This window comes from Urocampus carinirostris, chromosome 6 (assembly GCF_059441175.1).
Source record: "Urocampus carinirostris isolate Australia breed hairy pipefish chromosome 6, RoL_Ucar_1.0, whole genome shotgun sequence".
NCBI classification, from domain to species: domain Eukaryota; kingdom Metazoa; phylum Chordata; class Actinopteri; order Syngnathiformes; family Syngnathidae; genus Urocampus; species Urocampus carinirostris.
The window spans coordinates 45740247-45767951 of record NC_142354.1 but is presented as its reverse complement, the minus strand read 5'-3'; the positions used below and the strand labels follow the sequence as shown (position 1 = coordinate 45767951).

The 27705-nt window shown below is 44.3% G+C and overlaps 1 protein-coding gene across 1 annotated transcript; it reads right to left on the bottom strand.

Moving 5' to 3' along the window:
* LOC148364895 (uncharacterized) lies at window positions 1-27705 on the bottom strand. Its single transcript, XM_088339088.1, has 7 exons — window positions 27451-27705; window positions 12531-12763; window positions 9672-9774; window positions 9500-9595; window positions 8433-8944; window positions 4351-4763; window positions 1-3214 (listed from the first exon to the last, which is right to left on the bottom strand). The coding sequence occupies exons 1-7, from the start codon at window positions 27490-27492 to the stop codon at window positions 2349-2351; spliced, it is 2265 nt and encodes a 754-aa protein (XP_088195214.1). The 5' UTR covers window positions 27493-27705; the 3' UTR covers window positions 1-2348.

Below are 27705 nucleotides of genomic sequence, written 5' to 3'. Positions count from 1 at the left end.
TGAGTCAAGGTTTCCATAAAAGGAAAACAAGTTCATTGGCTTCCAAATAAATGGAGCAAGGGATTGTGTCTGTGTGTGCACTGCATAAAATCTTACCCCATTGGCAGAAAATGTTGCCTATTTTGTGATTTCTTTGCTATTTTAACCTGTTATGCTAATGAAATAGGACAATTTATACTTCAAATAAGCAAACATATCTTATCTAGCACACTCTTGATTGTCTTCTTGTTTTAATCATGTCATTCTAAGCACTGGTGGGCCGCCAGGGCCTGCAAGGCCTTCTCCGAGGATCTTAAAAGTATCTGAATCATGATATGTTCATGATATCATGTCCATCATTACTTATTAAATCATTTCAATAATTCCAAATTGCCTGTCAGCTTCCTGGTTGCGCTGCTTCGAGATGTGTGCTTTCATATTCAAGCATAACTAATCACATTTTCTTCATAAAAAATCTTGAAGGCTGTGTACTGTTACATCAGAGCAGCAGATTTTAAGAAGCAGGGAATATGGCGTCAACGCATTTGGCTGCAGAACGCCAACGGTTTTGTACCCCCGCACACCTGAAGCCCTTTTCCGACATACTGCAATATGTTAACATCACATGTTTTCCCATCTTCTGACCATTCAGGATTGAGATTCCCTGAGCGATTACAAAAATGAGTAGATACTTAAATACTGCGCCGAAAGAAAACGCAAATGAGGTGTACGTCGTGCCAGGCAACCAGAAGGTGGGGGATAGTGCCAGATTGCAACACGGATGTCGTTTTTGTGCTGTTGTCATGGGTGGTTGTCTTGTTAATGGACCAAATTGTAGCCGCTTGTCATCGTTCTTCGAGCATTGAAGGAAACTGCAGCGAGCTGGCAATAACGCCCACTGTACGGAAAATGATAGATAACTTCACTGCTGTTCTTTTCGAATGCATACATTAAAGACTTGATTTGCGGGAGAAAAATAAAATATGGTGTGTACGTAATTCATTTTGAATAAAATATCTTCAACCCCCCATTTTACTCCTTAGGTTTTATGTGAATACTGTGAGAAAAACAACGACTAACTTTTCCTCTAGAAAGGTGTCATAAATCTTTTTCCTCCGAACACCGCAGAGAAACATTTTCAAACAAGTTTTTAACCGTTAATTCATGGATGCCAAATTTCAAAGGCGGTAGTTTGATACAATTCTTTAACTGACAGAACGATCACCTTTAACCTAAATGCCGCATCATATGCTTTTCTTCTATCATTTTCCATTTTGATGAAGGTTAGAACAAGTGACTTACAATAGTGAAAGTTGAGATTAATGATACAATTTAATCAGACCAATGGGAACGACTCATTCATTTTATTGGTGGACTGTTGCTGGACAACATATTTTTCTCGCTATGAATAAAAAAGCCGCAAGTAGTTAAAGCAGCAGTGTTTAAAAAGTAGCAGCTTGTAGTCCAAAATTCACAGTCCCTAAAATAGGCAACATTTTCTTCCATCATGGAAAGATTTGTGGGTTTTATCACAGTGTGCACTCTCTGGGATATGAGTAATCAGTTAACGCTATGTTTTAAAAACTATTGTGATTTTGGAAACAAATGATCTACCACGAATAGGTCTGGGTCTATCTGTCACGTCTGGCGCGGTCGCCATGGCGCCCAGTCGGTTCCAGCCGGGTGGCGCCGGATTCTGGCGCGGTTGCCTCGGCGACCAGTCGGCCCCGCCCATGAACACCGGCTGAGACGTCTCTGACTGATTGCTTCTTAGAGTATTTAAACGCGTTGCTTTGAACTTTGCTTTGCTGGAACGTTTGTTAAACCTGGTTAAACTCTGTGAGACTTCTGTTAAATCCTGTTAAATGCCTAGTTCCGTGAATCTGCCCGTATTCGATCCTGTTTTGTTTTTGATCTGGATCGATTGTTTTTGGACATTCTTTTCTTTTGAATGGATTTCTAATTCCCGGATCGATTGTGCGCCCTCCTCCTGTTCCCCCAATAAACTGTGAGTACGCGAATGGGTCCTTTCCTGTTTCCCGCTCCGCTCCGTGACACTATCAAGAGTTGAAGCGACAGGGCTGCATGATATAAGGATGTTTTTGTTTCTTAGGTTCAGATTGTGTTAGTTGGTGCATTTCACATCAAAAAGTGATATCGAAAGATGAGAAACCACCACAACCAAAAAGTTGACAAAAAGTTTTGTACCCTAGGGTGCTTTGCGTTGCGTGCTTTGGTGAAATTGGTCGACAACAGTGCTGCTAGCTCAGTTCTGCCTGTGCACCGTGATAAAGATGTGCTCCAATACACTGCAAAAGACAGTTGAGTTGTCCATGTAAGACTCCTGGAGGGTTCATGCCCCCCATGTTTTAGACCGTAGTAACGGTGAGGAGGGGGCTGGCACACAACATGGGATGGTCGTGACTGTCCAGCCGGGTCCCGTGAGTCAGCAGCTCCTCCACAGTGGTCCAATCGTCCAACATCTTGCGGTTCCTCAGACGACTCAGTTTCCTCTGGCTCAGCTCCAGCAAAGTGTTGCAGCGGGGGTCCGTCTGGGCGCCGCCCGACCTCGGGTCCGGTTGGGGCGAACGCGGGGGTCCGCTGGCTCCCCCTCCTCTGGCTTGCTGCTGTTTCTGCTCCCGGGCCAGCAGAAAGTGTTCTCTCCTCTCCGTGCGGCTCCAGTAGCGACCGAGCAGCATGTCTGCGCCCGTCTCCTCGTCCGTGCTCATCCCGCTGCGCTCGTCGGCGAGCTGCGAAGCCCGGTCCCTGAGGAGCTGGTTCCGAGAGGCCCGGGAAGTCGCACCGGGTTTGCAAATCGGCGGCTGCGCATCCGCTTGGTCTTTCTCGGCTTCTAAATGAAGATTCGGGGCCCCGCCTACGTGGCTTTCCAAGGTGCTGTAAAAGCCGCGGGCGCCGCCACCCTGAGACTGGCGACTCGCCGGTTTGGGCCAGGTGTCATTGACGTCCCCCTGCTGGGTGAGGTGGAGCGCCCCTTGGTGGCGCTGTTGCTGTTCCCTGGCCGCTCGGCTCCTTTGCATCTCTCGCTCCACCTCCTCTTGGATCATCGCCTCCCTTTCTAGGCTTTTCTCCCTTTGCTCCCGCTCCATTCGGTCGTCTTGCTCCCCGGCCAGAGGGTCGGCCATCATGCTCATTTGAGGCCACCACTCGTGGTGGGCGTTGGGGTTGGCATGGGTGTTGTAGTGTACTTCGTGAGCATTAGGAACTCGAATGTGCACTGGATGGAAAGAAAAACACGTGTCATATAATTATTCTTAAATTGGGGTGCCTCGTTTGAGAAGTCCTTGTTGATAGTTGAATATTTTCTCCAACTGTGTTCAAAGAGCCCTCGTGCTGTATTTTTACATTGCGCCTATCTACTTTTAACTTACTTTTATCAGGCTTGTTTGGGACGGAAGAAACCCGCATAAAAGGTGATAAATGAGTTTATTCAAGCCCGTCAAAGAAAAGCACATAAATTATGTGTTCGTCTACTGCTATCTTCTGGTTTAAAGTAAGGATTGCAGGCTTAAGATTTCAACTGCTGCACCCCTAAGAGTGAGGGTTGCATCAAACAGTAGGATTTTAAGTATTTCACCCAACATAATCTAAAATTATGGAATTAGGTTTTACCTCCAAAATGAACCGATCCGTTCATAAATGGTTACTGTTGTCATGATTGCCCTATTTGGAACACCTGTGGCAGCTTGATTGGCGCCAACAGCCCGGACAAGCTGATTGGTGGCCACACCCTTCTGAAGCCCCCGACTTCAGTTCAAACATTGTCAGATCGTTGCGAGCTGTTGTGTTTCACTCAGTGAGCGTTCTCGTCCGACTTTGTCCCTGTTAAAACCTGTTTCCTGCCTGATTCTTGTTTTCGACCCGTTTCCGAACCTGACTACGCCTGTTTTAACGCAGCCTGCCTATGACTACTATGACGACCTCGACATCGCCTCTGATCTCCAGCCCTGGTCAAACGACATGCCATTCCCGCCTGCCTTCTTCCGACACGGAAGTGTCACCCCCACCTTGCTCGATCCCGCTCTCCGCCAGTCTTCGGATCAAGCAATCAAGCGAGCCTTACTCTCACTCTCTTTCAATAAAATCTAAGAAACGCATGCAATTGAGTCCTGTGTCCGTTCTGGTCTGTGACAACTGTGCATTGTAATTATGCATTTACATTTTGATTTGCCTTATTTTCTGTTCTATGAAGCGCACCAGAGTGTAAGGCGCACTTGCAAATGAATGGCAAGTTTTGGGGTTAGCCACCTTCGACATTTTCTAAAGAAAGTGGTCAAAAATGATATCTCTTTTTGAGTTCATATAATATAAATATCGATCTTGACAATCCTCTCGCACACACAGTAAAATCACCTGGATGCGACTGCGAAGAGAGCGGGGAAGCCACGACGTCGGCTTCCTCCGGTAATCCCGGTTGAAGGACGCCATGAGGCGCGCCACCTCCGCACTGATGCAAGGTGGCCGAGCAGTAAGAGGGCGATGCCGGGTGGCTGGCCCTCCGACGGTATTCTTGCTGCGGGGGACGGTGGTGCAGTGTACGGCTTCTCCTGAGCATCCCCAGCGAGCCGGAACCATGATGGTGCGGCTGCTGTGCGGTGGCCAGCGACCTCCGGTGGCTGGAAGGCGTACTGCAAGTCGAAAGGACCGGGCCGCTCATCCGGGGTGCCGCCGAATGGCCGTGGGATGGGTTGAAGAGCGCGCCGCTGCTGGAGCTGTGCCTGTTCAGACAAGGCTGGTCGGCTTTATGGAACTGGACTGATGATACCCTGGAATTCAAATTCAGGTAAGAGTTAAGCAATTATTTTTGCTGTTGTTTAAAGAAGAATAATTATACATTTTATCTAGGGGGTAACAGTTGCCTCGGAGGTGAGGTCTTTTTTTTCTGATCTGGTCTTCTATATCTTTTCGATAAAAAAATGAGCGATTCTCCAACTCCTGAAGGTACCAAAATCGCTCATATTCCTTTGCTAGGAAGCTTCCTAATAATTAAGGTTTGGGCAACTCATCTCATCTCATTAGCTGCACCGCTTATCCTCAGTAGGGTCACGGGGGTACTGGAGCCCATCCCAGCAATCATCGGGCAGTGGGCAGGGGACACTCTGAACTGGTTGGCAGCCAATCGCAGGGCACACTGGGACAGACAACTCGCTCGCTCATTCACACCTAGGGACAATCTGGACCGGCCAATCCACCTGAAATGCATGTCTTTGAAATGTGGGAGGATACCGGAGTGCCCGGAGGAAACCCCCGCAAGCATGGGGAGAACGTACAAACTCCGCACAGGAAGTCTGGTCGGTAGCTGGATTTGAACCCACACAGGAGGTTCCCAAGACCTTAGAACTGTGCCGCGCACGCGCTAACCACAGCGCTGCCATGGTGGTTTGGGCAACTACCTTGTTCTTTTCTCTTTATTTTATTAGCTTAATCCCACTTGAAACTAGTTGTTTTTCTTTTACTTATCAAGCTGAGATTGTTCTAAGAATCATCCATCCATCAATCCATTATCTTCCGTTTATCCGGGGTCGGGTCGCAGGGGCAGCAGCCTTAAAAGGGATGCCCAGACGTCCCTATCCTCAGCCAGCTCATTCGACGGGATCCCGAGGCGTTCCCAAACCAGCCGAGAGACATAGTCTCTCCGGTGTGTCCGGGGTCGCCCTTCGGGCCTCCTGCCTGTGGGACATGCCCGTAACACCTCCCGAGGGTGGAGTCCAGGAAGCATCCCTATCAGATGCCCGAGCCACCTCAACTGGCTCTTCTCAATGCGGAGGAGGAGTGGCTCTACACAGAGTCCCTCCCGGATGACTGAGCTTCTCACCTTATCTCTAAGGGAAAACCCAGACACCCTGCGTCGGAAACTCATTTCGGCCACTTGTATCCGGGATCGCGTTCTTTCGGTCACGACCCAAACTTCATAGGTGAGGGTAGGAACGTAGATGGACCGGTAGATGGAGAGCTTTGCCTTTCGGCTCAGCTCCCTCTTCACCACGACGGACCGGTACAGGGTCCGAATGACGGCAGACGCTGCACCGACCCGCCTGTCCATCTCCCGTTGTGTTCTAGGAATCATGTTTTTATTAATCCCCCTTTGTATACTAATATTAAACGTGCGTAAAATTCCAACTTCATTGAGTATTTCTATGTGTGTCAATTGCAACATACTGCTTGAACTGTGCAAAGAACTGCCCTAAATGGACATATACTGTACCCGCCTCTAGATTAATAACTGATTACGGGGTTCTCCTGGTAAAGCACACGTAGCGCCAACTGCGCGTGACCCCACTGGCAATCATCATTTTGCTTCTGTGGTGCCGAGTATCAAACATATTTGATATTAATACGAAATACGAAACACTTCCTTGACCGGAGTTTACTCTATCTTCGAGGAAGCGAATGTCTGTCGACAGGAATAAGCTCTCGATTGATCGGTAGCAGGATGCCGTCTTCCACTTCCACTCATAGAGCTATTTTGGTCGCCAATGACGTGAGTCTGTTAACAAAAAGCCCTGACAAAGGTATGGCTCACATTTTTTTGCGACCCGGCACTTAATGGCCTTATATTTCGGTGCATAACTGAATACTGGATTTGTAATTGCTATTTAACTATATGTCCGTCACTGTTTTGAACATTATCCGAAAATAGGAAAGCACTACTGGATCTCGTGAAAAAGCGCTGCCGTGGCGTTAAAACAACTTCCAGTTGCTTTACCTTTTCACTGCATTTGTTTCCAGTTAGCTTTTTGTCGTCAGTATGTTTTGTCTGGCAGTGCCTCTTCATATGACATTCTTTGAAATAGCCGCAGTGTCTTGGCAAAGAAATAGAAAAGTATTCGTACTCAATTGTTTTGGATTTCAGTGAAAAATCACTCTACTCCAAATTTCACTTGTCCTGAAAACGGCAGCCTCTACTGTCAACCTTCCTTTTTTTATATACAGTCGTCATGCCGGAAATGGTGCGTGCTAAAAATAGACTTTAAAACAGCTCTTCATGGTCTAGCACCAAAGTACATTTGTGACACGTTGGTCCCATATGAACCATCTCGGACCCTGAGAACCTCAGGGACGGGCCTTCTGCTGGTGCCCGGAGCCAGGACTAAACAGGGAGAAGCTGCGTTTCAGTTCCATGCAGCTAAACTCTGGAATAGTCTTCCTGATGACCTCAGACAGGCTTCTACTCTAACAGTGTTTAAGTCCAGGCTGAAAACAGCTCTGTTCAACTGTGCATACAACTGAAAGGCTTCTATCTGCACTCTTCACTTTTACTTTATTTTAATTCGTTGATTTTATCATGTTTTATCTGTGGTTTTAGGTAAGGCAAGGCAAGGCAAGTTTATTTGTATAGCACAATTCATACACAAGGCATTTCAAAGAGCTTTACAGAAATGGCAAACAGGTTAAAAACACACAATAAAAGACATCGAAAATGTAAAATGTGGTTTTTAAAATGCATGCGGGCCCATGTTCTCCTGCTGTCAGCGAGATGTAAATCTGAGTGTCATCTGCATAGTTATGGTAGGACACGTTATTACTGCGTATTAACTGGCCCAGGAGCAGCATGTAAAAATTGAACAAGAGGGGTCCCAGGATGGAACCCTGGGGGACCCCACAGGTCACTGCCAATTGGTCTGACACATAGTCTTCCATTTGAACAAAATACTTCCTGTCCTCGAGGTAATTAATTTAATGCATTTTAAAAACCACATTTTAAATTTTCAATGTCTTTTCTTCTATGTTTTAATTGTAATTGTGTGTTTTTCTCTTTGACATTTCTGTAAATCACTTTGAATTGCACACAAGTATGAATTGTGCTATACAAATAAACTTGCCTTGCCTATTTTAGCACTCATTTTTATTGCACCTCACAATGAAACAACCTCTTTTGGTCGAATAACACACACTCCCTTGTTAATAGAATTTGTATTTTATTGTCATAATTATTATATTAAAAGATGAGTGTTTTCAGATAAATGAAGTAACATCATGTCTACTTCAGGGGCAGCACGGCGGCGCAGTGGTTAGCGCATGTGAGGCACAGTTCTAAGGTCTTGGGAACCTCTTGTGTGAGTTCAAATCCAGCTACCGGACTTTCTGTGCGAAGTTTGTATGTTCTCCCCGTGCTTGCGTGGGTTTCCTCCGGGCACTCCAGTTTCCTCCCACATTCCAAAGACATGCATTTCAGGCCGGTCCAAATTGTCCCTAGGTGTGAATGAGCGAGCGAGTTGTCTCTCCCCGTGTGCCCTGCGATTGGCTGGCAACCAGTTCAGGGTGTCCCCTGCCCACTGCCCGATGATTGCCGGGATGGGTTCCAGCACCCTTTCGACCCTACTGAGGATAAGCAGTACAGCTAATGAGATGAGATGTCTACTTCAGTCATTATTATATGTGACAGAGGACTGATAATCGAAACGTGAATGCAATTTTCCCAACCCGAAACGTACCTGAAAAGTCCTCGGTCGGGCATGTCTAAAACCGCCCCGGAAGTTTCCTCCATCCCCATTTGCATGCGCTGGCACGGCGGCTGCATGGAGAGTGTCTCCGGGATGGCCTCGAGCAGCTCTCGGTGGCTCATGGGGCAGCTGTCGCGACGCTCCCGCCTCTCGCAGGATTCTCCCTGATGCTGCAACCTGGCATTGTACAGTCGCATGCGCTTCTCCAGCATCCTCTGGAAATGCCGAAACTCCCCGGTGCTGTAGAAGCCCGAGTCGCTGAGCTCCGAGGATATGAAGGACTCGGAGGAAGGCGAGCCGCCGCCGGGCCCGAAGGCCCCGCATCCGCCCGGCCCCGCGGCGCCGTGAGAGTGGCAGTCCTCCAAGCCGGCCTCCTCGGTCTCCAGGCCCGAGAGGTCGCCTTGGTGGAGGGAGCCGTCCGTCCAGCCCAGGCCGCTGTCCAATTCGTGGTGGAGAGGTAGGTAGCCCAGAGGCTTGTCCAGTGCGAACTCCTGATCTTCATTCTGCAAAAAAGACATGGTTCTGATAATGACCCTTCGCACACACGTGACCTAACCACATGACTGCACCATCTAGTAAACTGTGGATGAGGCCGATAAACAGACAACTACCCACTACTACTCGGAGAGACGGCTCTCTTTAATGAGTTGAGCCGAAAAAGCCGGTTCTCTAAAAAGAGACGGACTTTCGCTACACGACTCGAACTGGAGATCGGCGTGCGGACGAAAACTCGAACCGCGAGACCAAAACAACAATGGCGGATCTGCCTGACGAAAAGTTTGGAGTGCGGTAAATCTTTGTTAAAAAATGATGATGATAATTTGGTGTCAAAAAAGTGGCGTCCCGGGGACGCACGTCGATTTGAGACGATGCGTCCCCAGCAAAAATAATGCGTCCAGGACGCAGGGACGCGGGCAGACCAGAACAATGCAATGTGATGCAAGTAATGCGTCAATCTGTTTTTGACCCTAATTTGGGTGATTTTAGTTTCCGGGTGAGATGCGTTTTACTGTCAGGTGAAATGTGCAGGGAATCTCTGACCGTGGCCTCAATGTTACCTGGTTGTGGTAGCCTTTGCGTTGGTCCAGGTGGAGATTGCAACACCCGCTAAAGCAACTCTGATCCTTGGCTCTGCGTCCACTCATTTCCGGATCCTGAAAAGGAGAAAGGCAAGTGAGAACAGCTCCAAAGAAGCCGAACGGACCCACCTTAAAATCAAAGGGTGTTTACTTGGTGACTCATGTCCACGGTGTCCCTCGGCGAATTGGACAGGTAGCCGTAGTGTCCTCGGTCACAGTGATCTTGCGGCAGAGACAAGTGACTGAAATAATGCCTAGGAGGAAGGAGAACACTTTTAGAGGTTTTCCCCCCTAAATCAGATGTCGGCACACTTCTTGCGCCGCGGGCCGCCTTGGTTTGAAAAAAAATTGCTTCGGGTCTGGGTCGGAGAAAAAAACGATTGCTGATTGAACTCATCGAGAAGGAACTTGCAAGCAATGTTCCCTCTAAACTGCCTGTGTGAGCAATTGCACACTACCCAGAGCTTTTCCGCTCACAAGAAAATCTAGCCAGCTCACAAAAATCCATCCTCGAAATTGCTCATTAAGAAGCCAATTAAGTCAAAGTTACAGTGCATGAAGGTAAAAATACACGGGTTCCCCTGACGTTGTGTCCTAAATGCGGTATTTTGAAGTCGAGTCGAAGTAGAACGAAGTTGAGTCAAGTCAGTAGAGTTTTTCGAGAACCGGCTTCATCGGCTAGGCTCACTAAAAAGAACCGGCTCTTTCGGTTATTTTTGCTTCTTTAATCCCTACATGACCAAATATTATGTAAAATTATGAAGGAAGGGGGGAAATAGAGCAAAAAAGAAAAAAAAATACCAAAATGAAAGAGTAGTGAAAAGCTGAGAAAAGAAGAAACAAAAGGAGAGAAAAATAGAAAAAAGAGCAGGAAATAATCAGAAGAAAAGAAAGATGCAAATAAAGGAAAAAAGGAGAGAAAAAGAGCTGGAAAAATTCAGAAAAAAAGCCAGAAAAAAAGAAAAAGAAACACATAAAAGGAAAAAGGAAATGGAGAACAAAAAAGCTAGAAAAAAAGTAACAGTTATGAAAAAATAAACACCATGAGATTTTTTTTAAAGGAAATAAACAAAAAAATAGAAAAAACAGAGAAAAAGAAGAAAATGTTTGTGTTGCATTCGAATAATTTCCAATGATACCAAGTCAATCTTGTTGCCAACATTGTACTTCCACTAAAAAATGGGATTAAGTACAGGTCTTTATCTTACAACCGACTCAATAAGCCCCCCAAAATGTTAGTACTGTATTATGCTACAAAAGATACCAGGAAAAAAAAAATGGAAATCTTGTGAAAGAATTGTTGTAAAAACAAATGACGTTTGTAGGCCGTACAACCTTTGCAATTGTACATGAGTCAATTTATTCAAAAGAGAAAAATCATTTTGCATTGCCGGAAACTCAGCAAAATGTAACGCGATGTCAAGTTTTGGACATGTTTGATAATGACTTAGTTGCCACACTTGGGATTGCTGTTGCTCACTGTTGTTTCAAGCGTTGCTCACCGACTTTGTGTGAACGCTCAGACCCGGAAGGAAAATGACAGGGAACATTGCTTGCAAGCACTAAATTTGAACATTTGCATCGAAACACTCAATTCAATAGGGCTAGTTCAGAAATGCTTAATTGCACGCCATTTAATATCTTGAGAAAAAGAAAAATGTTTTTAAAAAAAACATATACGGAAATATTTAACCAGCTATTTGAATGTAGGCCATGACCGCAATGAAAATTGCTGTTTTCATAGGGGTACACAGAGGAACGCAGAAATTCAGGTGAATGCATTCATATTAATCAAAGACTTCTATTTTAGATCAAATAATCTGAATTGGCATTTCTCCAGGGTTTAATTCCGGCTACCGCAGCATCACAGTGTGGAGTTTGCATGTTCGCCCCGTGCCTGCGTGGGTTTCCTCCGGGCAATCTGGTTCCATCCCACATTCGACGGAGCTCTTATCGTCGCCCAGTTGGCCCCGCCCATGAACACCGGCTGAGACGCATTTGACCAAGTACTTAAACGCGTTCCTTTGAACTGTGCTTTGCTGGAGCGTTTGTTATACTTGTTAAACTTCTGTGAAACGTCTGTGAGACTTATGTGAGACTTCTGTTAAAACTTGTTAAATGCCTAGTTCTGTGAATCTGCCCGTATTTGATCCTGGTTTGTTTTTGGACATTCTTGTCATGAAACGGAACAGGACTGTCTTGAAACGGGTCGGGAAACAGGAAGTAGGAACTCATTTGTGTGGACCATCTGTCACTTTAATTGAGAAAGAAAAGTCCAACACACAAACGGACCAAAAACAAAACAAAACAGGATCAAACGCTGGCAGATTTACAGACTAGGCATTCATAGGCAGGATTAAACAGAACTTGCCGGAATCACACAGAATGTTACACCGAAGTGCAACAGTGAGCGGGTTTCTAATCCATTCCTGCGACCATCGGTTTTGGGATCGATTGTGCGCCCTCCTCCTCTTCCCCCAATAAATTGTGACTACGTCTACGGGAATGGGTCCTTTCCTGTTTCCAGCTCCGCTTCGTGACGGAACGCTCCAGCCAGTTTTGGACCCAGCCGATGCTCACACTAGCGCAAATTGGGGAAAGCTAGACACTCCCTATGCTCTCTAGCAGTTGGATCGGACGGAAGGCGGCGACTGGAGCGCGTGTACAGTAAGATCAAACATCTAGTTGGATCCGGCCATCTCTGTCTGTCCCTCACCCCCTCATCCACTCCCCTCCGGAGGAAAACAAAGCCTGCAACAAGGACAGTACAAACATCTTCTTTGTTCCTTTATCTCTTTGTTTTCCTTATCCTGTAAAACGTGGACCTGGAGTGCCGCGTCCAATTTCGTTGTCACGATATATTCAACCCATGTAACAATGACAATAAAGGTAGATTGTATTCTATTCTATTTCAAAAAATACTCCAGCTGCTTTTGGTGGGCACGATATAGTTTAGTGAGCCCAGCCCCGAACGATCTTCCGATGCGCCACGATAAAGGAAAATAATGACCTGTTCTGATAAGTCGGGCTGGGAGAATTGAGCCCCGCCGGCATCCTGGGCAACGGCAGGTTGAGGTGCTGCACGTTAAGGGGCAGGGGCTCCCAGGTGCCCCGGGGGTCGGCTTCCACTCCGCCGCGGCCCCTCTGACTCTTCACCTGCATGGTGACGGGGAGCTGACTCGCCGCCAGGATGCGCATGGCGTCCCGTTGGCTCAGGTGCGCCAGGCTGCGGCCGCTGCTCACCTGCAAAAGAGGAATGGCAAAGAAAAGTCTTGAGGGGGGAGGGGCTCATCTCTGAAGACCTGAACAACCCCAACAGCGACCCCATAAAGACGCTTTTATAGCTGAGTCAAATCAGGAGGGGATCTCCTGCTCCTGGTAACCATGGAAACCAGTACTATCTGTAGATACCCCAAACAAAAGACCTGGCCTGGAGAGGGATGGGCGCCACCAGACTGTATTTTCTCAAAACACACCACAGGAAGTCGTGGTTAAGGGAACCGTGAACCGGGAATTATATTTGGTGGTTTAAGCACCAGGTGACTATTTTGGGTGCGGTGGCAATTAGAGGAATGCATATAGTGAACCATTGTTTTCAGGAGTGGGCTGGGTTTAAACATGTGGCCCGCGGGCATGATCAGGCCCTCCGAAAAATTTAATCTGGACCGCGGGACGGTTCAGAGAAGCGCAAGAGAAACATGAGATGAAGTTTTCAATATGTCCACAAAGTCAGGCGCCACTCCCAAAGAAACTGGCTGTATTTTTTTCCCTCTTTCTATTATTCTTTCGTTCTCCCTTTCCTTCTTTCTATAGCTCTTTCTTCCCCTTTCTCTCATTTCTCTCTATCCCTTCCTTTCTTTTTTTACACTTTCTCTCTCTCCTTCTCACCACCTCTCATACTCTCTCACTTTCTCTCTTTCTTACTTCCTTTGTCTCTTTTTCTTTATTTTTCTTACTCTCTATTTGTCTTTCAGTTTCTCTCTATTTTCCTCCCTCTCTTTTTTTCCTCTATCTTGGTTCTTCTCTTTTTTTCCTCTATCTCTCTAATCCCTGTCTGTCTCTCTCTCTCTCCCTCACTCTTTTCTCTTCACTTATTATTTTGCTCTCTTTCTCTCACTTTCTTTTTCTCTCTCTTTGTCTTTCTCTCACTTTCTTTTTATTTCCTTTGTTACTTTTCGCTCTTTCCTTTTCCATCTTTCTGTCTCTCATTTGTCTGTATATCTTTTTCTTACTATTTTTTCACTCTCGTCCTCTCTCTCTTTTTCTTGTTCTCTCTTTCTTTCTTCCTTTCGCTGTCCCCCTTTTTCGATTTCTCTTTTTTTCCCCCTCTTTCTTTGCATCTAATCTACTAGTCTGGCCCCCGAGAGTTTTTTTTTCTAACAAGTGGCCCCCGAGCTAAAATAAGTTTGACACACCTGTTTTTTTTTTTTCATGAGTTGGCACATGGAACTATTAACAGATTAAAAGAGAAAAGCTCCGAAGCTTGGCGAAAGGCATTTATTTGAATGCAGGTATTATTTAGTATGCATTTATAGTTATGGTATAGCAATCTTCTCCACCAATGCCAACACCAAACTTGATCCAAGAGTTGGAAATTCTTCTGATCTTTAATTTATGCAACAATTAATATACTGTTCTAAGGGAGCAAGTCAAGTCATTTTTATTTGTGACGCCCTTAATCACAAAGAGTCTCAAAGGGCTGCACAGTTTACTGCACAGACTATTATTATACCATCCCCTGATCTGGAACCAACATGAGGGCAAGGAAAAACTCAAAAACTTCAACATGAGGAAAATGAAGAAACCTTGAGAAGGGACCGCACATGTGGTCATCCCCCCTTCAGGATGACCAGGCTGCAATGAATGTTGCAAGTACAAATAGTACACAGATATTGTCAACAAAAAAATCTAGGTTATTCATATGCTATAGAGTAGAAGTGTGTTTTAAGTTTAGATTCAAACATTTCCACTGAGGTTGTGGATCGGATCTCAAAGGGCATCCAATAGGACCAGGGCCCAAATGGGGAACACTCTCAACCTTCTGGATTTCTTCTTGGCTCTTGGGATCACGAGCAGACCAACATTTTCAGAGCGAAGGCTCCGGACCAGAACATAGGGGGAAATTAATTTGAAAGATATGAGGGAGCAAATCCATGCCTGATTTTGTATAACACCAACAGAACCTTGGTGTTAGCTCAAATCAGGGTCATGTGATCAAACTTTCTTGTTCTTAAAAGCCTGGCTGCAGCATTTTGTACAAGCTGAACACTCTTGATTTTGGACTTCGGGAGACCGGAGAGTAGTGCGAGTAGTGAGATGAGTCAGCGGACCAGCGTTTGACCTGAAGCATGTGATCGCCTGCACGGACCAGCTGGCAAAATGGGAAGCTGCGTCGTGGCCGTCATAGACTTTTTGGACTAGTTTACAGGCTGGGGGCGTCGCTGATGTCATGTACTTTCCGGACAATTTTTCAACATGTTACCTAGTGTTTACTATGTTTGTGTACTGTAATGCTAAATGTAATTCACCCTGGTCATCCTGAATGGGGGATACCACTTGTGAAGTCCCTTCTCAAGGTTTCTCTTTTTCCTCGCGCTGAGGTTTTGAGTTTTTCCTTGCCCGCATGTTGATTTAAGATCAGGTCATCGTGTCATCGTAATCCTGTGCAGTCCTTTGAGACATTTTTGTGATTAAGGGCGTCATAAATACATTTGACTTGACTTGACTAGTGCATTATAGTAGTCGAGATGGGAAGTAACAAACACGTGAGTTATAATCTCCGCATCTTGACTTGACTTGCTCCTGGGAACTAGAACTATCGTTTAATGCGGGGGAGCAAACCCCTAGGCCAAAAAAAAAAAAACAGCCTGGAAAGGGATGGCCGCTGCCAGGCTTGATTGCCCAAGACCAGGGTTAGGTAGGGTTACTTTAACTGGATTACTTTCAATTACTTTTGGATGACTCCAATAGCAAATATGTCACGGGGGGACCGGACCAGAACGGAGGCAGGAGGCAGGAAGGGAGAACTCAACTGCGTTGACGATCAAAACTTTTATTTAGCAAAATAAAAGTCGTCCAAAACTCCGGGACAAAACAGAACAAAAACAAGCTTTTACTCAAAACGTAAAAACACAGGTTTCCCCCGAATCAAACAAAACAGGACAGAGCAAAACAGAATGGAAAATGCAGACAGAAAATGCAATGAGCCAGCCCCCGCAAAACCCAAAACCCCCCTTAAGAAGCAAACGCGCAAATTAGGCAATCTGCTTCAGCTGTTGCCCAGGGGGCGGGGCCAGCCGGTTGCCACGGCGACCATGCTGGACACAACAAAAGATGCTAATAAAAGACAAAAACAACTAAATATGAATAAAATGATGACTCCCAACACGTGGTAAGCTTTCTCTCCTGGCTTTGATCTCTTTGATCTCCGGCAAAACGAACATCAAATGCGACATAAACAAAACGAAAACAAATCCAAACAGCTTGCCAACATCATTTTTGCCGTTCCATGTATTCTGTTACTCCCCAAGCCTGCACAAAATTTAGTCATTTTATTCATTTTCAGTTTCTTTTGTCTTTAATGAGCATATTTGGTATTGGAGTCATCTAAAAGTCATTGAAAGTAATCCAGTTCAAGTAACCCTACCCAACCCTGCCCAAGACACACCACAGGAAGTGGTCGCCTAACAAGCCTGGTGGTTCAGGGATCCGTGAAGCTATGGAACCATTGAGCTCTTCAGTATAACCTAAAATATCTATGAGCGGTTCTTGGACGATTTGCTCACACGGTCCAATTATAGTTCATGTGCTTGATCCTGTCTGGAGGCAAACAGCAGGTGTTCTGCCCCCATCTCCTTATTTTCTTCACACATGAAAGAAATAAACCGCCGTGTTCGCAAGTCAGGGATGAAAAAAAGCACACGTTGATGTCACCGTGATGCGATGGGGCGAGATCCAAGAACCCGACCCGACGCTTTCTCGCAAATGTGCCGGCCGGTCACGCAGATGAGCGCGTGGCGGCTTCCATTTTGGACGGCGGCGCCGGCGTCATTATGCAACTGGGTCAGAACACGGCGTTCTGCCTGCAGATGCGCACACTTTTCTTTCTGGGTCGGCTGCAGCCGTGCCATGAGAGGAAGACGGACGTGGTGACACGCGCGCGTGCACATTCCATGAGTTGTATGAGCTGCGGCACATCGCATTCATGAGTCACCTTCTTCAACAACAAAAAAGCACATAAACATGGAAAGGCAGGAACACCCACGCTCGCTGCTATTCCTAAGATGGAAATATATCGCTGCCCGTGTTCACTTGTGCCGACGGTCTTATATGGTGCAGAGACCCGAACGCAGATTTAAGAAGGAAATTCAATGTTTTTGAGATGAAGTGATTGAAGATCGGATAGATTGAGAAATGAAATTGTGAGAGGCCGAACTGGAGTAGTAGTGGAACGGAGCAAACGTGTGGATAAGAGAGTACTTGGTTGGTTTGGACACGTGGATAGGATGGATGAGGAGCGAATGTTGAAGAGGATCTACAGAGCAGAAGTCAATGGAAGGAGACCAAGAGGAAGGCCGCCATTGACGTGGATGCATGGTGCAGGAAAGAGGTCTAAATATAATGGAAGCTAGAGCTCTTGTGGGTGATGGGAATGATTGTGAAATGAAATGAAATGATCTGCATTTATATAGTGCTTTTCAAGTCAATGATTTCCCAAAGCGCTTCACATTTCCCAATAGCAGCCGTGCAGCCATGTAAGGCGCTAACCTGCTTATTGGGGGTATTAAGGGTTCAGTGTCTTACCCAAGGACACTTCGTCATGTAACACGGAGGAGCCGGGATTCAAACTGCGATCTCTTGATCCCAAGACGAGCACTCTACCTCCTTAGCGACTGCCGCCCATGGATAATGGGATATTTGGACGCGTTCTAAGGGATGGGCAGGGCCCCCGTATGATGTGGCAGGGGTAAACCAGCGAAAGCTGTCGGGCCCTGCTGTTGAACAGAGGAGTGTCTTGTGTCACATGGCCGGTTTCTTGTGTCCCGTTCCATCTGGAGGGACCAAAGCATGACCGACTTAGGCGCCGAGGTTCCCGACTTGTTTGGGTGTTTGGGCAATTGGGTTGCCCATGGTCCAATTGTGTGTGTTTTTTGCTATTTTTCCCTTTTATTTTCTTTGTTATTGTATGTGTTTGTCTAGCTGCCGGTCACCCCTCTTGAGGGATATGACCAAGGTAGATAGATAGATAGATAGATAGATAGATAGATAGATAGATAGATAGATAGATAGATAGATAGATAGATAGATAGATAGATAGATAGATAGATAGATAGATAGATAGATGTTCACTTAGGATGATGTACTTCCTTCATCTATAATTTCTTCACTTATTTACCGTAAATTCCGGACTATAGAGCGCACCTGATTATAAGCCGCACCCACCACATTTTAAGAGGAAAACCGATTTTGTACACACACAAGCCGCACCTGTGTATAAGCCGCATGCGCCCACATTTAAACATGTAACACAAACACAAAATTAACCCAAACCCGACTTCAAGTCCCGCGATTGAAACTAAATGTCCTTCATTAAAGTCAACAGTCCAAAAATCACAGCCGGCAAAAGGAACAGAAAATGATACCGGTAGTTAAGGTTTGTTGCAGACCTGCAGAGTCCGGGTCCCGTTGAAAGTAATCCAAGGAAAAAAGTGTATATTTCCAAAGGTAAGGGTGGGAAAAATATATCAGATGAACATATTTACTCACGCAACTCCTTTTTCTTTAACCAACTTTTTACTCCCTCTTCTTTCCTTGTCTGTCCCTCACCTTTAGCGGTCCCCACTTAAACTCAGCACCCCGCGTTTGTTCCGCCCCTCCTTTTTCGTTCACCCGTGCAAAACATATCAGAATAAGTGTCTAAAATAAATACAAATAAATACATTACAAAAATATACAGTTGCAAATACATATTATACATGGGTTACACATATTTACAAAGTACACCGAGAGAGTTCTCAAAGCTTTAATAATAATAATATAGCTTTGACAGGGCAGTTAATGGTAGCAACACTCGAGCGCCACTAGCGGCCGTTAGAAAAAGGACATAAATTGGCCGCATCACTGAATAAGCCGCAGGGTGGAAAGTTAGGTAAAAAAGTAGCGGCTTATAGTCCGGAATTTACGGTAGTTACAATGATGTGACTTCAGCTAGGTTTTATTTTTTAACAGGCATTATTATGGCCCAGCATTGCCGGGCTCGGCGTTGCTGCGCATTATACTTGGCCGAGGTTGTTGAGGCCATGGTTTGTTGAAAAGGTGCAAGGGAGGCCACAGAGAGCCACTAGGGAGCGGCAAAGAGCAAGAAAAAAGGACCCATTCGCGTAGACGTACTCACAATTTATTGGGGGAAGAGGAGGAGGGTGCGCACACTCGATCCGGGGATCCATGGTCGCGGAGTGGATTAGAAATCCCAAAAGTTGTCAAAAACAAACAAACGGATCAGACCAAAATCAAAACAGGATCAAACGCAGGCAAACCTACAGACTAGGTATTTCTCAGAACCAAACAACTTGCAGAAAACTCACAGGTTCACAAAAATCTCACAGGTTTAACAAACGCTCAGGCAAAGCACAGTTAGAAGGAACGCGTTTAAGTACTCCAAAAAGCAATCGGTCAATGCGCCTCAGCTAAAGACGCTTGCAGAAATTTAAAGTACAATTGTGTACATTTTCGAAAACGTCGGTAAAATTGTTTCAGAGCAGGGGTCTCAAACTCGCGGCCCCCAGGATATGAAAATGGTGCCTCTACAACCCTAGTGGTTAAGGGATACACCCACCCACCACCCTTGTCTTATTAAAATAGGCAACTGATAAGTTTATAGTTTAGTAGACACTCAAAATAAGGAGAGAGGACATCAATTGAGTTTGATCTTGCAAGTAAAACAGAGGAGAGCCTGTCTCAGATGAAAATTTCCAACACTTTCTTAAAGCCTTCGCCTTTGCCCTTTTTCAAAAACAACATCTCCTAAGTTACAAAAGTGGATCCACTGGAAAGGGTGTGGTAATGAAAGAACTGCAACATGATTGGTCAATAGTGACAGTGATATCAACTTCCTGTCATGTCCAGCATGGTCGCCGTGGCAGATCGTCTAATTTGCGTGTGGGCTTCCTAAGGGTGGGTTGTGGGTATTGCGGGTTGCTGGTTCATTGCATTTTCTGTTCTGCATTAGTCTGTTCTGTTTTGCTCTGTCCTGTTTTGTTTGATTTGGAGGAAACCTGTACTTGCCTGTTCTGAGTGTAAGACTGTTTTTGTTTTGAGTGTTGGACGACTTTTATTTCCTTAATAAAAGTATCTGATCGTTAACGCAAATGAGTTCTCCCTTCCTGCCTCCTGCCTCCGTTCTGGTCTGGTCCGGTCTCGTGACACTTCCAGCGTCTGAAATAACGTCCACCCGAACGCCCGGGGCGTGCATCTATTACGTCGGGTGTACAACTTACCAAACGTCTCTGCCCGGGTGGCCAACAAACAGAAAAAAACAGAAAAAAAAACCCTCGAAAGTTTATTTATTTATTTATTTATTTTCGAATCAAACGTTTGCTTTATTCCAATTTCGAAATCTTCGTTCGGTTTGGAAATTTCAGAATTTCGCTTCGTTTGGCAAGTAGCATACTCGGCACCCGATCAGAAGCCCTGCATCGAATAACTTCCTGCTTCCGGACTTTCCCGAGCAATATAAGGTCATGCATTTGCATAGCATTTTCCAAAGTAGACGCACAGAGAACACAAGAAAACTGGAGAAGTGGTTGGGAATCGAGCCAAAACCTCAGCTCCAGAATAAAATATTCAAAAGAAGCTCACAAAATGGATGATGCTACAAAACGTAAACGTCCATTAAAAGCCTCGTGGAAAAAGGAGTTCACGTGACTTGTTGTCACGAAACGGGTCGGGAAGCAGGAAGTCGGAACTCATTTGCGTAGACGATCTGTCACTTTAATTGAGAAAGAAAAGTTGTCTGACACACAAACGGACCAAAAACAAAACAAAGCAGGCTCAAATGCAGGCAAAACTACAGACTAGGCATTTAACGGGATTAAACAGAACTCGCAGGAATCTCTCAGAATGTTACACCGAAGTGCAACAAAGTCCAACAAGCACAACAAGAATAAACAGGTATCAAAAAGGCATGAACAGGTTTTCAACAAGGGTAAACAACAATCTGGCAAAGGGCAGTTCCAAAAGGAACGTTTAAGTATCCATAGGGGTAATCAGGAATTGCAGGTCAGCCGGTGTCAAGGGGTGGGGCCAGCTGGGCGCCACGACAACCGTGCAGGACATGACACTTGTAGAAGGCAAGGCAAACATTGTGTGAATGAAGTAAATACAGGTGGTACATACTGATGGCAGTTGGAAAACAGTGATGTCATATACATGCAATGAATGTTAGTAGATTTATAACAAACTTAATTTCAAAGTGTTGTTCTGTTATATATTCTGATTATCAATCCTTAATACTTTTTTGCGATGAGTCGCCTTATTGCGTTTCAAGTTGTGAAAAACGGGGCAGGCAACGATATGGCTGGGCAGGCAACTTTTCAGAGTTGTCCGCAGTAACTTTTTTCTCACGAGTTTCAGACACTGATTATAAACAGAGCATAATAGTCATAACAACGAACAACAGTGTCATTTAAGAGTCAAAGACGCCTGCCCAGTGGCAGTTCTACACTCCCTGGGCAAGACCCCCTCCAAGCGCCCTTCAGGCCCCCTCTCCACCAAAAAAAACCTCAAGGCACATACTTAACACGAATAAAAGAGGTAGATATATTTGTCGTTGCACAAATGCCTGAATAAGAAATATAAATGCACTATATACATAAATATTCCTATTATTAAAAACATGCTTAATAACAAATACAAATATACTTCGGGGGTAAAGTGCTCGTCTTGGGATCAAGAGGTTGCAGGTTCAATTCCCAGGTCCTCCATGTTATATGTCAAAGTATCCTTGGGCAAGAATCCCTAATGCTCCCTATTAGCAGGTAGTTGCCTTGCTGCTATCGGTGTGTGAGTGTGTGAATGGGTGAAGCACATTGTAAAGCCCTTTGGGAGCTCTTCATTGAATGGAAAAGCGCAATAGAAACGCAGACCCTTACATTTACATTGACTACAGCATGGCACAAAAGTGAGTTCACCCCTCTCATTTCTGCAGAGATTTTATTCTAATGTTGAGCTAAACAACACTGAAGATCACTTTGACACAATAAAAATGAGTCTGTCAATAAAGGTCATGGCTTACTGGAAATATATATGAATATATTTGGCACAGATGGTGCAAAGCAACCAGGTGAGGGGTACAAAGATGTTTGTTTCGTGCCTAAAGTCAAGCGTGGTGTTAGGAATGTCATGGTTTGGGGCTGCATGAGTGAAACTGAAGTTGGGGAGTTGCATTTAATAAGGGGAACCACAAACTCAAGCATGTACTGTGCAATACTGGAGCAAGGAATGATCCCTTCCCCCCAGAAACCGGGTCACAGGGGAATGTTCCAGCCTGACAACATACTTGTCAAGCTGTACGTTTTTGCCGTACAAAGTACGATTATGATGCATTTTAAGACGTGTACGACGTACAAGAAAATCTGGACGGAAAAACACAAATTTGTCAATGATGGGTACCATCCGGTATACACCGACTATCACCAAACGAGTTCGCCGCGGTAGCCTCTATCTCGGTATCGTTTTTTTCGTTGCAAACGAAGCGAGCGGTTTGCTACTGCGCGCGTGCGTCTGCCGCCTCGGATTTCACGTGATTCAGATTCAGATTCAGATTCAGATTCAGATCTACTTTATTGTCATTCTAGTACACGTGTATACAGAACGAAATGTCGATGCATCTGACCCCCACAGTTTCCTTGAATGTACAGATATAAATAAAGTTGTATTGTATTTTGGCTACGTATAGTATTTTACCATAGTGCCGATAGTGCAAGAAGAGTAGCTAGTGAAAGGAAGTCCGTCTCTTTTTAGAGAACCAGCTTTTTCTGCTCAACTCACTCAAGAGAGCCGGCTCTCCAACGGCTCACTTGCTTTGATGCATTAAATGACGAATCATTATTGTTGTATAAAGAAGTTAAGAAAAAAAGGAAGTATAAAGGGAGAAAATGAAAAAAGACAGGTTTGCGGTGATCCCTTTAAACAGTATATTACCAACAAGAATTTAATGCAGAAAATGAATTCAGAATTTGAATAAGAAAATGTATTATTTTACTTCATTATATTTGCATGCGTTTTCCCTTCTACAGTGAACGTCCAAGCCACTTCATTTTTTAATAATAAACCTCATTCATGTCGAGCAACTCAGTATTTCACAACAAAATGTTCATGAACAATATATATGATATAAGGAAACACATGTCCAATATAACCTGTTAAACGACATAAATAAGCACGTTTGAAAAAATAAAATATTTTGTATTTTGTAAGGGAAAATACAAGATTTTGTAAGGGCATGGAGCCCTGGAGCGCGACAGGTATGTGACAATGACTCCAAATACACCTCTATGATGACCATGGCTTTTCTAAAGGGGCTAAAGGTAAAGGGGATGGACTGGCCAAGCATATCTCCAGATTTAAATCCAATAGATCATCTCTGGGGCTTCCTCAAGTGGTCAAATAATATACTCAGTCCTTTTAAATGAGCTCAATTATGTCACAGTGTCATGTCCTGCACGGTCGTCATGGCACCCAGCTGGCCCCGCCCCTTGACACCGGCTGAGACACATTGACTTGATTGCGTGTGGGATACTTAAGCGCTCCTTTTGGGACTGCCTGTTGCCAGACCGTTGCTTAACTTGAGGAAAAACCTGTTCATGCCCGTTTGTTCTGAGTAAATGCCTAGTTTGTGATTTTGATTGCCTTTAAGCCTGTTTTGTGAGTATTACCTAGTTTGAATTTTTGATTGGCTTTAAGCCTGTTTTGTTTTGTCTTTGGTCCCTGCGTGTTGGACAACTTTTATTTTCTAAATTAAAGTGACAGATCGTACACGCAAAATGAGTTCACACTTCCTGCCTCCTGGTCCGTTCCATGACACACAGCTCCTAGATACATTAAGCTATGTTTACCTTTTTTCAATCATAATTTTTTTGGTAATTCTTGAAATGGGCCAACTTTTTTCTGCCAATGCCGATTTTATTTTCTGGACTAGCAGGCACACCGGAGTACAAGGTGCACCTTCAAAGATAGTCTTTTGCGAAATAAAGTATGTTCTCATATATAAGGTGCATTAGAATATAAGGCACATTCAATGAAAACTACTTTTATGGCTAAGGTTGCATAAAAAACATTCCAATAATATAAAAACTTATTTCATAGAACATAAACTTTTATTATGAATTCTTGTTTCACCACGCAAATAGATTCTTTCATTCCTCAAGTTTATTCTGTTTTAACTGTGTTGTACACCTGCAAATTCGTTATTTCAACAATTTGTTTTAATTTTCCTTACAAGTTCAAAATACATTTAAGTCTTCTCTCCTTATTTTAAGTGTCTACTAAAGTATAACCATATCAAACAGTGTGTTTTATTTAGCGTAGTAGTGGTAAAAAGAATTCATTAATTATACATCCATCCATTATCTGCACCGCTTATCCTCAGTAGGGTCACGGGGGTGCTGGAGCCCATCCTAGCTATCTCCGGGCAGTGGGCAGGGGACACCCTGAACTGGTTGCCAGCCAATCGCAGGGCACACAGGGACAGACAACTCACTCACTCATTCACACCTAGGGACAATTTGGAGTCTTGCATCAACCTGCTTTGGAGTCAATTCCCCCAGGCGACTCCTCTTGCCACAGAAAAACCTTTGCAGGAAATGACGGAAATCTCCAGGATTTATAGGGCGGTGACTAAGACCGGGACTTTCCATACCTGTAAAAGCAACACGCAAATTCCAAAAGCCCTCTTACTTCTGACCAGTGTTTCCTCTAAGCTGCGCGCGTGCGCAATTGCGCACTGCTCGCACATTCTTAGCGCACAAGAAAATCTAGCCGGCGCACAAAAATCAGGGCTCAAAATGACTCATTAAGACGCGACTTAAGTCAAAGTTACAGTGCATGAAGGTCAAAATACACGGGTTCCCCTGACGTTGTGTCCTAAATGCGGTATTTTGAAGTCGAGTCGAATTAGAACGAAGTTGAGTAAACTTAGTAAAGTTTGTCCAGAACCGGCTTCTTCGGCTCGGCTCACTAAAAGGAACCGGCTTTTTCGGGTCCTAAACGGCTCTTCGGGTTGTTTTTGCTTCTTCCATCCCTATACGACCAAATATTATGTAAAATTATGCACAAAATGACTTCAAGGAAGGGGGGAATAGAACAAAAAAGAAAAAAATACCAAAATGAAAAAGTAGTGAAAAGCTGAGAAAAAAGGAAGAGAAAAAAAGAAGGAAAAATTTAGAAAAAAGCCAGAAAAAAAGAAAAGAAATGTACGAAAAAAGTAAATAGAGAACAGAAAGAAAAAAGTAACAGCTCGGAAAAAATAAACACAATGATATTTTTTTAAAGGAATTTTTTTTAAAAAGTTGAAAAAAAAACACAGAAAAAAGAAAAAAAGTATGTGTTGCATTCAAATAATTTCCAATGATACCAAGTCAATCGTGTTGCCAACATTGCACTTCCACTCAAAAATGTGATTAAGTGCAGTTCTGTATCTTACAAGCGACTCAATAAGCCCCCCAAAATGTTAATATTATGCGACAAAATATATCAGGAAATCAAAAGAAATGGATATCTTGTGAAAGAATTGTTGTAAAAATAAATGACTTTGCAGGCTGTACAACCTTTGCAATAGTACATGAGTCAATTCACTCAAAAGTGAAAATTATTTTTTGCATTGCCAGAAACTCAGCAAAATGATGTCTAGTTTTGGACATGTTTGATAATGATTTAGTTGCCACACTCGGGATTGCTGTTGCTCACTGTTGTTTCAAGCGTTGCTCACCGACTTTGTGTGAACGCTCAGACCCGGAAGGAAAATGACAGGGAACATTGCTTCAGACACAACACAAGATGGCTTTGTTTTGGCCGTGCGCTGTTCAAGTTTCTTCTCTAGATAAGAAAACTAAAATATCCATCAATCTGAGACTGTGTGCGTCTTGATTAAAGTATGTTGAACCGTGTAGCCAATCTGTGAAATGATGAGACTGAGAAGGTTTTCCCTTCTGTGTCCCTGAGGTCATTATCTGAAAAACAAATATGGTGCTTCAAAAAGGCAAGAGGAGTTTTAAAAGGATGGAAACCTGACTCTTTAGTTTAATTGGTCAATAAGGTTTTGGTTCAAATCATTTTTTGACCACCCATTTTTGCTACACCGTCTTGTCTTTGGAATGTCGGAGGAAACCAGAGTGCCCCAGGAAACCTGTGCAGGCATGGGGAGAACATGGCAACTCCACACGAATAGGCGACGAGGTGGATTTGAACCCGGCACCTTTGAACTGTGGGGCTAACCACCCACTCACCGTGCCCCATCATGAAGTAATTGATTGGAATTTAGCAATGTGAGGTTTTCTTCTTTTCTCCTTATACGTTAAAAATGCATTGATGTCCTCTCTCTTTTTTGGAGTGTCTACAAATTTTAAACTTACCAATAGTAATTCATTGAAATTATGCATTTCTGATTTTATTTTCTCAATTTTTCTGCCCTAAGGGCACACTGGATTATAAAGCGCACCTGCAAATCTGTGGCAATTTTTGTTTGGTAGGTGCACCTTCTAGTCCAGATGATAGATTTTAATCCAGGTTCATCAACAAATAATGGCATCCCCTATAGCAGGGGTGGGGAAGCTATGGCTCGGGAGCCATATATGGCTCTTTTCATGAGTGCGTATGGCTCCGAAATAAAATGTAACTATTGCACATCTCTCTGTGGCGTTCCAAAGTCAAGTGATTTCATCCCGATTTTGGTCCATAGAAAGCCGAAGCAACTTCATGCAGAAGTTAGATAAGAAACCATTTCAACTGATAAATAAAAACGCTGGCAAACGACTTTGATTGGGTGAGCAGTACAGGTGGGCGGATCCCTTCCTTCTCTCTCTCTCTCGCTCAGTGCAGTCTACACCCAAAGTGAATATGACCATATGCTTATGGTTTGCAGTCATTGGTGACATTTTTACAAAAGAACTTTGCATGCACATTGTTTTGAAACCGTTATTAAGGGCAAATTTAACAGCAAAAAATGGTCTCAACACTCTTAACTGAAGGTGGAAGACAAATTGTAAATGGCATATTGACATTGATTTGGGACACAGGATTTGGGTTTATTATCATTTCATAGATTTGATGAAATCATCAAATGACACACAGTGAAATCAAATGTGCTGAAGAATTAGCTTTTGTCTAGAGAGCCTGTTTGGCAGTTTTTTCAATTTTGTCTGAAAATATAGGATGTGGCTCTCTCAATTTCTAATTTGAAAACATTTTTTTGCTTTTATGGCTCTTTGGGTCAAAAAGGTTCCCGACCCCTGCCCTATAGTAAGGTTGGTGGTGCAATTGGCACAGTTTATCAAATGGAGTCCTTCAAAATCCAACCCCCTTGAAGAAATATCACAGAAATGCACTTGGACAAAAGCTCATCTGTCATTTCAGTGGTGGATGTTCTTGCGCTGAGATGCGTCACAAAAATTTCGGTAGGCGGTGTATGCACAAGCACACAAACACGCATTTGCGCAAGCACACAAACGCACACACAGACTGGGCTGAGAAGCACAAAATGGCTGACAGAATACATGGTTCTTTGGCAAAAACTGAAGATCTCAATACAAAGTTGAATTCAATCATGGATCAGTCTGCTGACAATTCTTAAAATAAAAAGTGACCATGAATATCGAGTCAACACTGTGCACAATCATCAAATTTCACACACTAGGTCGAAGCTTGGTGCTACTCACTGTTGGGTCGCCCAGCCAAGGTCCGGAGAGCCAGCAGCCCATGGTTGAAGATGCAGGGGCTGCTGCTGCTGCTGCTGCTGCTGTGCAGAATGACAACGCCTGTGTTTCTCCTCCTCTCCTCCTCTTTCTGGATTTCTTGGCACAATTTTAGGAAGCGCTCCTTATTTCCTCAGCATCTTTGCAGCATCCTGCCCCTCCCCCTCTTCCATCATCACGGCCTGGAAAACCCCACTACCGAGCCTTCGCACATCCATG

Coding starts and splice junctions, on each gene's coding strand:
- LOC148364895 (XM_088339088.1), bottom strand. CDS start 27,492: ATGGGCTGCTGGCTCTCCGGACCTTGGCTGGGCGACCCAACA. Junction 12,764..27,450: donor CTTGGCTGGGCGACCCAACA/GTGAGTAGCACC, acceptor CCTCTTTTGCAG/GTGAGCAGCGGCCGCAGCCT. Junction 8,945..9,499: donor GCAAAGGCTACCACAACCAG/GTAACATTGAGG, acceptor TCTTTTTTGCAG/AATGAAGATCAGGAGTTCGC.